At 40.4% G+C, this 14,210-nt stretch overlaps 2 protein-coding genes across 2 annotated transcripts; one reads left to right on the top strand and one right to left on the bottom strand.

Annotated features, from left to right (window-relative positions):
- The first annotated feature begins 2,309 nt into the window (after positions 1-2,309).
- Positions 2,310-4,210, top strand: LOC112202962 (anthocyanidin 3-O-glucosyltransferase 5). The gene has a single exon (XM_024343999.2). The coding sequence runs from the start codon at positions 2,516-2,518 to the stop codon at positions 3,959-3,961; it is 1,446 nt and encodes a 481-aa protein (XP_024199767.1). The 5' UTR covers positions 2,310-2,515; the 3' UTR covers positions 3,962-4,210.
- Positions 4,211-5,057: 847 nt separating this feature from the next.
- LOC112202963 (putative phosphatidylglycerol/phosphatidylinositol transfer protein DDB_G0282179) lies at positions 5,058-9,733 on the bottom strand. The gene is made up of 5 exons (XM_040505680.1): positions 9,564-9,733; positions 9,313-9,482; positions 8,945-9,046; positions 6,339-6,499; positions 5,058-5,459 (listed from the first exon to the last, which is right to left on the bottom strand). The coding sequence occupies exons 2-5, from the start codon at positions 9,392-9,394 to the stop codon at positions 5,352-5,354; spliced, it is 453 nt and encodes a 150-aa protein (XP_040361614.1). The 5' UTR covers positions 9,395-9,482; positions 9,564-9,733; the 3' UTR covers positions 5,058-5,351.
- Positions 9,734-14,210: the final 4,477 nt, after the last annotated feature.

The following is a 14,210-nucleotide window of genomic DNA, read 5'->3' as shown; positions in this document are numbered from 1 at the left end:
AGTGATGAACTTGCCTCACCTCATCGGCCTATTGGTGTAAAGAAAGAAAATTAAAGCTGAAAAGGAAAGAGTTGAATAAGAAGACCAAGATTGCTCAACAAGTGAAAGAATCCAACCAAGAACTGAAGGAGTTACTTGAATAAAGCTTGTTGGAGAGAAATGCTTTTTTCGCTAAGCATGAGGAATATGCATCTCAAAAATTAGCTATTCAACGTGAGGAGAGCAAAATCATGCTTACTAGTTTGGATTCAATTACAGATCCAGAAGGACGTGAGTACCTACGAATGAAAAAAGCTGAAATAATGGAGAGAAGAGCTCGCGAGTCCCAACTACAACAATCACCTGCAACATTTGGCTGTGGTAATTTTGGATATGGACAACACTATGGAGGAGGAAGTGGTGGATATGGACAACACTATGAGGAACAACTGGATATGGTGAAATTCCTCATTATGGAGGAAGTGGTGGATCTAGAACAAGTGGTGCACATGCAGGAGTGCAGCAATTCAGTGATAGCAATGGATCCAATACAAATGGTGGATATGGAGCCAGAACATGGAAGAAGTAATGATAGTCTGCCGGAATACTAACTGTGGTGATTAATAGTTTTATTTATATTTATGTTATCATTTTGTTATTTTGTTTTATGTAAGTGTGTGTGGTACTTTTTCCAAGCTTAGAGCTAGTCTCCGAGAAGGTTTTGAAGAGGCCATTATTTAATATTGTAATTTTCATAATTTTATAATATATTATCTCTTATAAAAACATAATTCATTATTATGTATTAAAATAATTTAGCCCAAATATATTCAATATTAGGCTCAAATGAAAGATCTCAATGTGAACTTCGCAATGATATATTTTTTATTATTGACAAATGAGAAGTTTTAAATACACACCCCTAATTACTTAATACACACTCCATACTTAATACAACGCCCATTTAATTTCTCATTCTAATATTCCACTAAATACACAACCCAAAGTACCTAAAATATCCTTAATCTCAAAAATCATGAAATATCTTACTATTTGACTATATTAAGGCAACTATTTAATATGATTAGTATATTCTAGTATATTGATGTTTTTAAATGACCATATTGATTACTTGTGTTACTTATTCAGAAATCCATAAAGATTTATTATTGTTCCCTTTTAAATAGATGCATATAAATAGGTTTTATATTATTTGAGTTCTCATCCACCAAACACCATGTTGATCAAGTATAAAATTATAAGTTGAACATTTAACCAAAACTATATCACTAGTTTCTCTCCAATGGTGGAACTATAAAGTTGTCATTAGAGGGGCCAAACAAATTAACAATTACAAAGTTTTTTCACCCGTAATGTTTTATATTAGAAAATAAATGGATTAATCGTATCTCTTAGAAAAAAGAAAGCAAATGAAATTAACCAAAAAAGGGAGTAAAATGATCCGTTTTAAAAACGTTTAATACCATTGATTTTGTAATTCTAAATATTATGGCTTCTAACCTCATTTAATTACAATTTATTTAAGAAAAAAATAAATTAGATAGTTTCTAACTTTATTCTTGTATTAAATTAGGAGGCCATGTATAGAAATTTGTTGTGTTTTTTTAACTATTTATACATAAATTATTCTATATAAGGAAAATATGTCTATTTTTTTCTTTCTTTCTAATGCATAGATGTCTGTTTTGGTCATTCAACCTACCTACAAAATCTAATTTGAAATATAAAATAATAGGGATGTGTATTTAAAATTTCTCTTGACAAATTTATAGACATAAAATTTCAGGAGAAAAGAAAATTGTAACTAAAACCGAAAAAGAACACAAATAGAATAAAAATTCTATCAGTTGAATGAAGAGGGGTAAAAGAGGAATAAAATAAATAAATAATAAAATATTAAATGGATATGGCTCAAATAATTTAGCCCAAATAATTTAGCCCAAGTATTAAAATAATTTAGCCCAAATATATTCATTATTAGGCTCAAATGAAAGATCTCAATGTGAACTTCGCAATGGTATATTTTTTATTATTGACAAATTTATAGACATAAAATTTCAGGAGAAAAAAAAATTGTAACTAAAACCGAAAAAGAACACAAATAAAATAAGAATTCTATCAGTTGAATGAAGACGGATAAAAGAGGAATAAAAGAAATAAATATTAAAATATTAAATGGATATGGCTTACCAGATTGAAAGCCATATACTTGGACATTGGACCATTCGGCAAAAAAACTTTTTTGGGAAATGTGGAATGACAGTTGATAGGCTATATATATATATATATATATATATGGGTTTATTGCTTACCATGGCAGATGGTCTAAGTCCTAACCAGTAACCACCTGTCTAACCACCGGACTGCCATGCCAGTCTAACTCACAATGATGACTCTGGTTTATGCTTTTATGCTCATCTTAATTTTTCTTGAATGAAAAGCACATGTGCTGTATGTGCTTCCCCACCCAAGTTCCCAAACTAAGATTTGATTCAGGAGTTCCAGACTGAATTTCATGGCGGAGATGAGCTCAAAACCACATGTGTTGCTAGTCCCAAGCCCCGGCATGGGCCACCTCATCCCCTTAATGGAGGTCGCCAGCTCCCTGGTCACCCACCACAACTGCCATGCCACACTCGTCGTCGTTTCATCCAACACCTCTCCGGCACAATCCCAACTCATCCGATCGGCCAAGACCCAGAAGCTCTACGACATAGTTGAGCTCCCAGCACCCTCCGGCCACGACTCCAACGCCGCCGGTTCAGTCTTCACGCACCTCTCCGCCATCATGCTCGATGCCCGATCATCTCTCCGGTCTGCAATCTCGGCCATGGAGCTCAGACCCGCCGCCATGATCGTCGATCTTTTCAGCACTGCAGTCCTCACTGTTGCACAAGAATTCCACATGCTCAAGTACGTAACTCTAGTCTCCTGTGCCTGGCCACTAACGTTGCTTCTATATGCGCCAATTCTAGATAAACAGATAGATGGAGAGTATTTGGATCGCAAAGAGCTGCTGGAGATCCCGGGTTGCAAGCCGGTTCGACCTGAAGATGTGGTGAAGCCGATGATGAATAGGAAGGATCGTGAATACGAGTCCTTCTTAAGAATTGGGAAGGAGATTACTTCAATGAGTGATGGCATCTTGATCAACACATGGGAGGATCTGGAGCCCAACTGCCTTAAGGCTATGAGAGAGCACCCGGAGTGGAAGAAGATTGTTAGGGTTCCGCTGTACACTATCGGTCCCATGGTTAGACTGGCAGGGCAGTCCGGTGGTGGTCCGAGGAGTGAGCTGTTGGATTGGCTGGATAAGCAACCTAGTGAGTCTGTGCTTTACATATCGTTTGGGAGCGGTGGGGTTCTTTCGGCTGAACAGATCACAGAGATGGCTTGGGGTTTAGAGCTTAGTAAGCAGAGGTTTATATGGGTGGTGCAGCCACCAAGCAAAGGAGGTGCTGAAGGCAATGACATTTCGGAGTATTTGCCTGAGGGGTTCATGGCTCGGACTCAGGAAATGGGTGTGGTGGTCACCACTTGGGCTCCTCAGTCGGAAATCTTGGCTCATTCGTCAGTGGGAGGGTTTCTCTCGCACTGCGGTTGGAACTCGGCGCTGGAGAGTATACTGAATGGTGTGCCAATGATCGCATGGCCGCTATATGCAGAGCAGAAAATGGTTGCTACGCTGCTGGTGGAGGAGCTCAAGGTGGCAATTCGACCTAAAGTTTTGCCAACAAAAGCAGTAGCAGGGAGGGAGGAGATTGAGATGTTGGTGAGGAAGATTATGGAGCAGAAAGAAGGAGATGCAATGAGGGCAAGAGCTAAAGAACTGAAAGCAAGTGGGGAAGAAGCTCTGAGTGTGGGCGGGTCTTCTTTCAATATGCTGTCTGAATTGTCAAGGCTATGCAAGATCAATACCGAACAGCAATGCCAGAAAATTGACACTGAAAAACTGGATTAATACTTCGAATGTCTGTCGCCAAACAAATGCGTTTCACGCTTTACCTCTATATGCGAAAGAGGCTATATGACTCTTGTTTTGTTACTTTTGCCTATTGTTGTTTTCTTTGACTAGGTTGTGACTGATGGGATGTAAACATATGGGTTTCTAAAACTATTTGCTCCTGTTAGCTAGTCTTCTTTGAGTGTGACTGATGGGATGTAAACATATGGGTTTCTAAAACTATATAGTTTCTTCCTGTGTTAGACACACAACTCTTGCTTTATTAGCCTATTTGCTGTTCTAAAAGCAAGAGGCCTTTGGAACTCTTCGGGTGTAAAAAGACTCGCATCAATCAACTTCCTCTGATAGGGTGCCTGGAGAGAACAAAACATATCAGATATAGAAAAAGCCACACAGCTCGACCCCAACAACAGCAATTTCACAGAGAATCAGCTGAGTTAAAGACAAACTGACTAGGGGTAGATTCTCAGTTAGTTTTAATACAAATCTTTATCATAGCATTCAAACCATACAGTGCACTCATCACTGAAGAAGAAGAATTTAGGCCACCTAATTCAATTTAAAAGTGTGACTAAGCTAACTCATGCACAATTTCAGTTCATAACAATGTATGTACAAGTTTCAAACAAAACTGACATCCAACCAATCAGTGTAAGAAAAGTCACACAGAACAATCATGTTGCAAAAGAATCTTATACCAAAATTGCAGGTAGCCCTGTCACCAAAGTTGAATTTTGTATCAGCCTTCTTGATTATAAGCACATTCTCCAATCTTATACCCAAATTCCTATCCTCATAGTACCCAGGTTCTGAGGAATGCAGTTTCAGTGCAGCACAAAAGTATAATGGTTGTGCAACATAATTGAATAGGGCAGTATACTTGAAGCATTAAATAAAAATCCATCTATGTTAGCATTTTGTCACCCTACATAATATGCTCTCTTGTGGTTTTAATACTTCTTTCTTTATTTTGATCTTTTCATTATTGGAAGAATATTATTCCACAACAGTAAAGAAATGTATGCTGTGCCACGCACTAACCATCTGTTACAGTCATGGTATCTTCCAAGTTCCAATGGGACATTTCGAGGTCTGAAACTAATTAAATGGGGTCCTGCTCAAATTAATGGAAAAACAGAAGATTCACGACTCGGTTGCTTTTACAGATTTTCTTAAGTTCCTTTGCCATATATACTAGCAATAATAGGCAGTGGTATAATTTACAAACACCATGAATGTACGGCAAAGGGAACACAGCACTCACTTCACTCTCCTTTGCATTTTTATTTTATTTATACAAGAGCATGCAGTACTCATGAACTACATATCCACTAGACTAGAGATTATGCTTATATGATCAATTACATGGTGTACTGGCAAATCGTGCTCAACTAGCAGAGACCAGAGATCCGAAGATAATTTTGAAGTTGAAACTGATGCAAGACAACTTGTGGTTATGATTATCCTCAATTGTCATCCTAAGATTGTATGAGCCCTGTTAATAGGAAACACTGTTATCTATGAGTAACATCTAAAAAATACGTACAAAATCAGAAAAGGACTGAAGTGCAACTGTGTAGTTGAAATGCTGATGCAAAAGAAACTGAATATCGTAACATCTTAGCCATGCACGTGAAAGGAAATTAATTTCTACATATGACAAAGCAAGAGTCAATATTTTTCTCTTTAATGCCTCTAGAGGCTCAGCCATAATTAGATTTAGTACCACATCAAGAACTCCTGAAGACCTAAACAAAAATGAGCAAAACGTTCTCATCATGGAGAAGGAATTCTTAGGTTAAACAAGTTGATTCATTTTCGTTGCTCAGGCTTGTGGTTCTCTGTTGGCATTGTTTTTTCTGTTCTTGTCTTGCTTTCCTTTAGGTTGACTTCCAGTTTACTTTCACTTCTTATATACCTTCTAGTTCACTAAACTTAGGAAAGCTTAACTGGAGAACCAGATCTGGAGCTCAAACATGATGCAGGTCAAAAGAAAGGAACTATTGCAAAACAACAATTACGGAGAAAATCCAAATCTATCTCATCTCTGGATAGGTTTCTGCCCAAAAAAGGAAAAGGTGTAAAACCAAATATCTGAAATATATGGAGTCAAGTATAGATAAGAAGAACAAAAGATTATAGCTGACACGATTTGAAAGGGCATGAATGCATGATAATATACAAGACAATCTTGAGCAAAATAAACTGCTGTAATCATCAAGAAATATTCAAGCTATGCACAACCTCACAAGTACCCAAGAACATTTCATTGTAGAATTAAATTCAATGTACCTCAAAAGTAGGGTAGAATTTTGGAATGCTAACAAACAGTAGGGAAGAGCAGTAAGTATAAATCTTCTGAAGTGAAACTCACCGGCGGAGTGATCCCAGGTAAAGTTTGAGTATGAGAGAGTACAAAGTTGCCTGCTGAGACAGGACAGGAAAGCTCCTCACAAAGGTCATGAGTTTCCGTATGTACACGCAGCCCAAAATAGTAAACTTCAATCACCACTTTCCCACCTGAGATGGCTTGACCTGTATGAAGCCACAGTTATGAATTATCTATTGAAAGCCAACAGATATGACACATGAACGAAAGCATAGAAAGGAACTCTAAGATATATGCACTGACATGTCTATTACTGAAAAAAAGAAGCTTTGATGGACAGTAAGGTTAAACATATTTCTTAGTGTGAGCGTTTTGAATTCAACAACTACAACTAAAATAACCGTGTACATTGTGAAGCCATCTTTGTGGACTGAAGTATGTCTCTTGAAGACTGGAGAAGATTTTTAGTGGCCCTCAAATAGATTACAGTCCAAACAGAAGGCTGCAGGACATGGTATTCCATGAACCTTAGACAAGACGCTGTAGAAGTCCCCGCCTATTTTTAATGCGGTTTGAAAATCTGTATTAGAGACCCATCATGTGCAGTGCTGCACTACAGTTAGAGAAACAGTAACTTGGTAAGTTTGGTAGGACACTACAACAGCAGTCCAAATCTGCATGAGAATGAAAATTGGTATATCTACAATCTTTTTAGATAGTAGATACCAATGCAAAGCCTACCATATTCTTCTTGACAAGAAATTCACCTCCTCCCCACTATTCAAAATCCTACTATCCCTTTCCAACCCACCAAATACCAGTCAACACACTAAACTTCATAAAACTTTTCATTTTCCTCTCCACCAAAATTTCATTTTCTTATAAAGATGGAATAAAGCAACAAAACATTGCCTCCAGAAAAAAATTTGAGCCGTACTCTTAACAAATTCATCAATGATGGAAAAATTATTAACATTGTTTGTTCGCTCTTTGTACAGGAAACACAAAGAAGGTGATGCTAATATTATCACAGATTCACAGGTAGGATCAATTAACGAAACAAGAATTTTTAAACAAGGGACACTGACCTTTCAATCATCTCAGATGGATCTAAAAGAGATGGGTGATTCGTTAATTAAACAACTAAAAGAAGATTCAGAAGATTAGATTTTTCAAGAACCTTTATCTAAACAGTTCAAAGGATGCAATAAAACAATTTCAATCAACGAGAGAAGGAGAGAAAGCACAGTTATTTGCATATCACTGAAATTTCTATAAAAATTGAAATTCAAGCTCACTGGAAACAAGGAGGGAACCTTCAAACTCGTAATGGAACATTATGGGTCGAACAAACTATACGGCACTTATGAATAATAACTGTTAAATGCAAAGGAGTTTCTCTAATAAACTTATCTTAGTATCTTACAAGAATTCTATTCCATTTCCATTTCTCACATCTTAGCAAAGATTATGACAAAATGAACGAAGAATTACTACTAAAAATCATTTCCTGATAGAAGATATGTGATCTTCGATAACCCAAAACAACCATAGACCCTCAGCTGTACACATAACTAAAGTGCCCCACTGCCTCCATAGAGTAAGAAATAGTCCTTATATCTGGACCCCCACATACTATATTTTATCTTCAAAAATCTAAAACTATACAGCTGATTAATAAGATTTCAGAAAAAAAAAAAAAGAGGAAATAATGCTGGTCAATAAGAAATTACAGCGAGGCCGAAAATTCCTAATTACTGCAGTCTGTAACCTATATATGAGGTGCTTTTCTATGTTGCTTACAAGCAGTGTGTTTGTTACGAAAGGAAACAGGCTGTTTTTGGTGATGTGGTCAAACTCCTCAAGGATGCCAACATGTATTTTGCTGTGAGCTTCCACATAGGATAGTAGCTGTGAGAGGCTTATGGCATCAACCTGATCTGTTTCGTTTCTGGGGTTTACCTGACCTAGATCTCATTACCTCATGAGCCCCAATGAGCATGAGAGATTATGTCGGACAGAATGGGGAATTATTAAGTACTAGCCAAGGGAGTTTTTAGAGAAAGAGAGTCCATCAACCCTACTCCCCAAAAAAGAAACGTTCAGGGAGGATGTTTGTTGACTAGTGATAGTATGCCGCTCAACAAGTTCTTTTTGTCCCTTTTGCCAGATGATTTATTGGATCATTTGCATGGGAGAAATGTCTTTCATAAGCTAAAGAGAAAATACCATGACGACATTTGGCTTGCAGGACAGTGAAAGAGAACCTTACATGAGAGACTGTAAAAGGATTAAGGGAATTTAGACTTTTCGATGCTTTCCAGTACCTTTATCATAACCATGATGTAAGTACCCTCTATCCATTTTCGGAAGTTTTTGGTGCTACATGCAAAGACATTTCAATTTTACATGCGAGGCAGAGTTTCATAATCACGCATTTGCAAAAGGTCTCATCAAAGTTGTACACAGATTTATAGAGTTTGCCAAATGCTGTTGAGGGGAAGGGCTAAAGGTTATAACAAACTAACCAGAATACTGACACTAAATGAAGCTAAGAACATATTACCTAATTTAAGAATTTGCAATCGAAATGTAAAGCAGAAAACCTAAACAATATGAAAATACACACTAGACTAGATTGAGCAGATTACCTGTTGTGGCTGAGATGTTGAAGGTAGCTGCCTTGCCTCTCACCACTGGGTCAGGCGATATCTTGACTCCCTGGACCTTCACGGCATAGTCATCTTTGGCACCTGAAAAATTTCATAGAAATAGCATTGTTTTCCAATGCCCAATAAGTACCAAGAGCCGTAAATCGAATTTGAACTACACAACCCTTCCCCAGGTTCCTTTTCGTCAATGCGTTTGATTGAGAAAAGCACCCGGAATTCTTCAAATACAATTTATAAGCAAGCAAGCAATCAAAGCCGAATTGGGTTAGGGTGAAAACACTAAGAAAAAAGGAATAAAGAAATTGTTAGAAAGAAATCAAGAGTGAAAGAGGGAGAGAGAGACTGACCGCAGTACTTAACATCCGCAGAGTGGGAAAACGGTAGGAGCAGGAACGAGGTGAAGCTCAGCACAACCAGCACACTAGTCATCGCCTTTTTCCTTCTTTGTTTCCTTGTTCTAAGCACAGACGGGGGGTGTAGCAGAAACGCAAGTAAGAGTAGGAAATAGAGATGGGTCCTGAAAACCAAGAGGGAGGTTGAAATGTGAACAAGGAGGAGGATTAGGTGTCAAATAGGCCAAAGAAAGGAAAGGGGTTACGTGCAATGACATGAGCAAGAAGCCAATACGCCACTGGAGGATGGGACTGTGACAGGGATTTACAGATCCCGGACAAATTTCAAATTTGTATAGTACTATGGTTCACAATTTCTTTTCTTTTCTTTTTTTCAAATGATGATTTCACTGACAGTTCATAAATGTCCTTCAGCAGGACTACCGCTGGGACGTGGTTGTGGCAGTGTCTGCATTCGACTGCCCATATAAGAATCTTTCTTTTATTTGTTTTTGGCATATTTCTTATGTTCCACTCTTTTTTTTTTTTTTTTTTGATATATGGGGGCCAAAAGGCCCAAAGAACAAACACAAATAAAACAATCAGGAAGTAACAACTACATTCCTAATTTTAACAGTTTCACACAAGTCATCAAGAGCAAGATTCACAACTTGTGGAGGAGGTTGCTGAACCTGAAAGTACTGCACTCCAAACTCAGACCCCAATCTGGACTTGGAGAGAATGAAGTTCATCCACCCCTTGATTTAGCATTTGAACTAAAATTTCAGAATCAGATTCAATGAGAACATAAACACACTTAAGGGAGCAGGTGAGCCTTAAACCCAGCAGGAGACCCCAAGCTTCTGCCTCAATAACAGAACCACTCCCTAAGCAAGCAGAGAAACCAGATATCCAATTACCATCACAATCTCTACCCCCCCCCCCCCAGCTCCAATACTTCCATTTTGAGTTCTAGCACCATCAACATTCAATTTCACCCATCCAGGAGGAGGCTTAGTCCATTTAACAGTCACAGCAACTTTTTCAGTGACACGAGTGTCACAGGTATGAGCACGACCCCATTCAGTCACAGTATCCAAAATAACAGTAACAGGGTTAAAAGGGCACCGGAACTCACTATCAAAAATTCTCTTGCATCTCCATTTCCAAATAAACCAACATGTGAAAATAAAGATATTTACCCACATCAGACCACCATAACAACAAATTTTGCAATGAGTGTTAGCATGCAACCAGCCATTCCAATCTAGGTTCCAAGTCCTAGCAATTGAGTCAGAGCACTTAATCTTATTCCATATACGTTGAGCCATGGGGCAATCTCTAAGAAAATGTAGCAAAGTTTCTGGACAATTAGGACAGCAAGAACAACTTGGATCAATAGTAAGATGTCTCTTAGCCCTTTCTACATTAGATAGTAGCTTACCATGACAAACCAACCAAAAGAAAGTCCGTAATTTGGGAGGGATAGATAATCGCCAAATATACTCCCAAGGAAATAAAGCAAAGTTTTCATGTTGAATTAAGCAGAGATAAGCAGATTTCACTAAAAATTTCCCATTGGAATTAGCTCCCCAAATCATTTTATCAACCCCGCCGCCATCAAAATTAACAGGAATTCTAACAATTTCATTGATATTATTTTCATCAAGAACTGAACTTAAGAAGTTCATGTCCCATCCCACATCATTCCAGCAATCAGTGACCTTAAGATGAAGATCAATAGCAGAGGCATTTGAAATTTTCTGAATTAGGGGTCCTATTCCTAACCAATTGTCATACCAGAAATTAATGAGAGAACCATCACCAACCCTCCAACAAAGGCCTTGAGTAAGTAATTTAGCCCCATAAACAATTCCCCTCCAGGTACTAGAACAGCTAGAAGGACAAGAGTAATTAGAATGGAAAAGAGATTGAGATTTCACATACTTTTTGTTGAGAACATCGCACCAAAGCCCGTTATCTTTCTGAAACATTCTCCAACCGATCTTTGCTAACATAGCCTGATTCATATGAACAGCTTTCTTCAAACCCAAACCACCATTAGATTTAGGCCTGCAAACAAGGTCCCAATTTATCATATGAACTTTCTTTTTTTCATCACAGTCACCCCATAAAAAATCTCTAGACAGTTTATCCAGGGAATTGCACACATAAATAGGGAGTTTAGTAGTTTGCATTGCATAAATAGGCATGGTAGATGATACAGCTTGAACCAAGGTGAGTCTCCTAACAAAACTAAGAGCTTTACTCTTCCACCCTGTAAGTTTACTCTGAACTTTTTCAACAATAGGACGATACGTTTGCTTCATCACATAAGAGTGAATAAGGGGCATCCCAAGATAATTACCCAAGTTGGTAGTAAGAACAGAACCACAAATTTTGCTAATTTTTCGAGTAAGCTTCTTGTGGGTATTAGGAGAGCAGAACAAAAGAGATTTATTGAAGCTTACCTCCTGCCCAGATAGGTTACAAAAGATATCCAAACACCTCTTCATAACTTTGGCTTGAGAACAACTTGCTTCAGAGAAAAGAATCAGATCATCTGCAAAAAATAGATGTGAAATGAGAGGTCCCGATCTAGAGGCTTTCATAGGTTTCCATTTCCCCACATTAACAGCTGAGCAAATTAGGTGAGACAACTTCTCCATACAAAGAACAAAGAGATAGGGGGAGAGAGGATCTCCCTGTCTTATTCCTCTACTAGCTTTAAAACAAGAAGAAAGTTCACCATTCACACATGTACCTACATGTGCCAGAACGAGCATAATTAGCTATAATGAGCCACGCTCACGGTACCGCCAGAGGTACCAACTCCCACCAAGGGGGTAACCTGTGAAGGCACGGCCAGGCGGGCTACCGCTCGAACCCTGGACCGCCCCCAGATCACGCGGCGCATCAAAACAGCATCAGAAGCTCCAGACGATGGGAATCAAAGCACAGCAGTCCCACATCGGAAACAAGGAGAAGATCAACCTCTTTCTCACCTATAAAAGGTTCTCTCCTCTCTCCTCATTAATTACGCAATTACTACTCATTTATTGTTATGCTGCCCGTATACAGTGACTGACTTAGGCATCGGAGCAGTGAAGACCGCCCAACGCGGTCTCCCTCTGACGCCCTGTCTATCGTGTTACAGCAAACAGGAATCATCTAATCCTAGGAGTAGCGGTCCACCCACCGGACCCGCGTTAAGCAAGGAATCGGCTACCGCCGGATCTGAGTATTAACATTGGCGCCGTTTGTGGGAATCCTTGAACAAGAGGTCATCCCGCCACAATCACCATGACTAACGATAGTGGGGGGAATGCTGAAGAACAGGCAGATCAATCCGCCATCCCCCAACCCACCAACCCAGTGGTAGGCATCAACCGCGCGTTATTCTCCACCCCGGTCAACCCCGGCGGTGAGACAAACCCAAGTAGCAGTCGCCCACCAGGCCAAGACCTCGCCTCTCTATATGAGTTGGCACTGGCGGATCTTCACAAAGCGAACAGAGAGCGTGAACAAGAACGCAAGGAAAAGGCCGAGGCCCAGAGGCAGGTGGCCACGCTTGTGTCCCGCTTCGATGAGCTAAAGAAAACGCTGGAGGCAACCGCCAACCCGGCACGAAGTGAGCAGTCACGAAGCACCAGGCATAGCCGACCCGGCACGGGAGCATTGGTACCAGCACCGGTCGTACACATGTAGGTCCCGCTGCACCCACCAGAGCTAGCGGGTATGGGACCACCCCCTGCACCCCAGCTAATGTTGGAACAAGAGGCGGAGTCATCACTGCACACCCACCGCTCGAGACCTCGGGCGAGAACAGAGGGAAACCCACCCGCTCCCAGGCGAGGATCAGTTCAGCGGAGTACCCGGCTAGACCCCGCCGGCGATGCAACCGCTCAAATACTGGAAAGGATGCAGCAGTTGGAACAACGGTTAATCCGGGCGGAATCAGGCACCCCGGCACCAGCTTCAAACCCATTTTTCGCGTCCAGGCCAGGACCATTTACCGCTGCAATTTTGCTGGCCGTCAGACCGGCGTATGCAAAGACTCCAAAAATGTCGCATTACAGCGGTAAGACTGATCCCTTCGTCCATATGGACACCTTCAAGAAAGTCACCAACAACAAGGGATTCGATGATGCCACCCTGTGCTACTTGTTCAGCGAAACGCTGGACAATGAGGCAATGAATTGGTTCTTTGAATGCCCGCCGGGATCCATTGACTCATTCCAGGCATTGTCGCACGCTTTCCTTTCCCGGTTCATCCTACTGTCCGCCGGGCACCACAACACAAGTCAACTGTTCAACGTCAAGCAGGGTACGGAGGAGACACTGAAGGCATTCGTCACAAGGTGGCGAGCGGCAGCATCTCAGTGCCGTGATCTCGATAAAACAATGGCTTCGGTGGCTTTTAAGCAGGGACTCCTCAAATGGCCATTTCTCTATCACCTCAACTACAATCACCCAAATGCAGTATACGACCACCTTATGAGTGAGGCGGTCATTCATGCCCAAGCAGAATTCATCACATATGGAGAAACCCCACCGCTAGCAGCACTAGCAAAGTCGACACAACCCTCCTCCAGTCAGCAGGGGACCGCTAACAAAACCTCTACACCTCCAACTGACAAGAAGAGGGAGTGGCAGCAAGGTCAGTACCGAAACAAGCGGCAAAAGGACCAACACTACAAGGGAAACCGCCCATCCCATGGGGACAACCGCAACAAACATACGGAGTCTTCCCAGCGGTATGCGGTATTTACAGTCCTCACGGCTTCGTATGAAGAAATATACAATCAGTGCAAGGATCAGATCCCACCGCCGCCCCCGGGAAAATACCCAAAAACGGGAAAGCCAAGAAACACCGGTAGGTGGTGCAAGTACCACGAGGATAGCGGTCATAA

This window comes from Rosa chinensis, chromosome 5 (genome assembly GCF_002994745.2).
Source record: "Rosa chinensis cultivar Old Blush chromosome 5, RchiOBHm-V2, whole genome shotgun sequence".
Taxonomy (NCBI): Eukaryota; Viridiplantae; Streptophyta; class Magnoliopsida; order Rosales; family Rosaceae; genus Rosa; species Rosa chinensis.
Note: the sequence above shows the minus strand (reverse complement) of the source record. Positions and strands in the feature narration are given on the sequence as shown.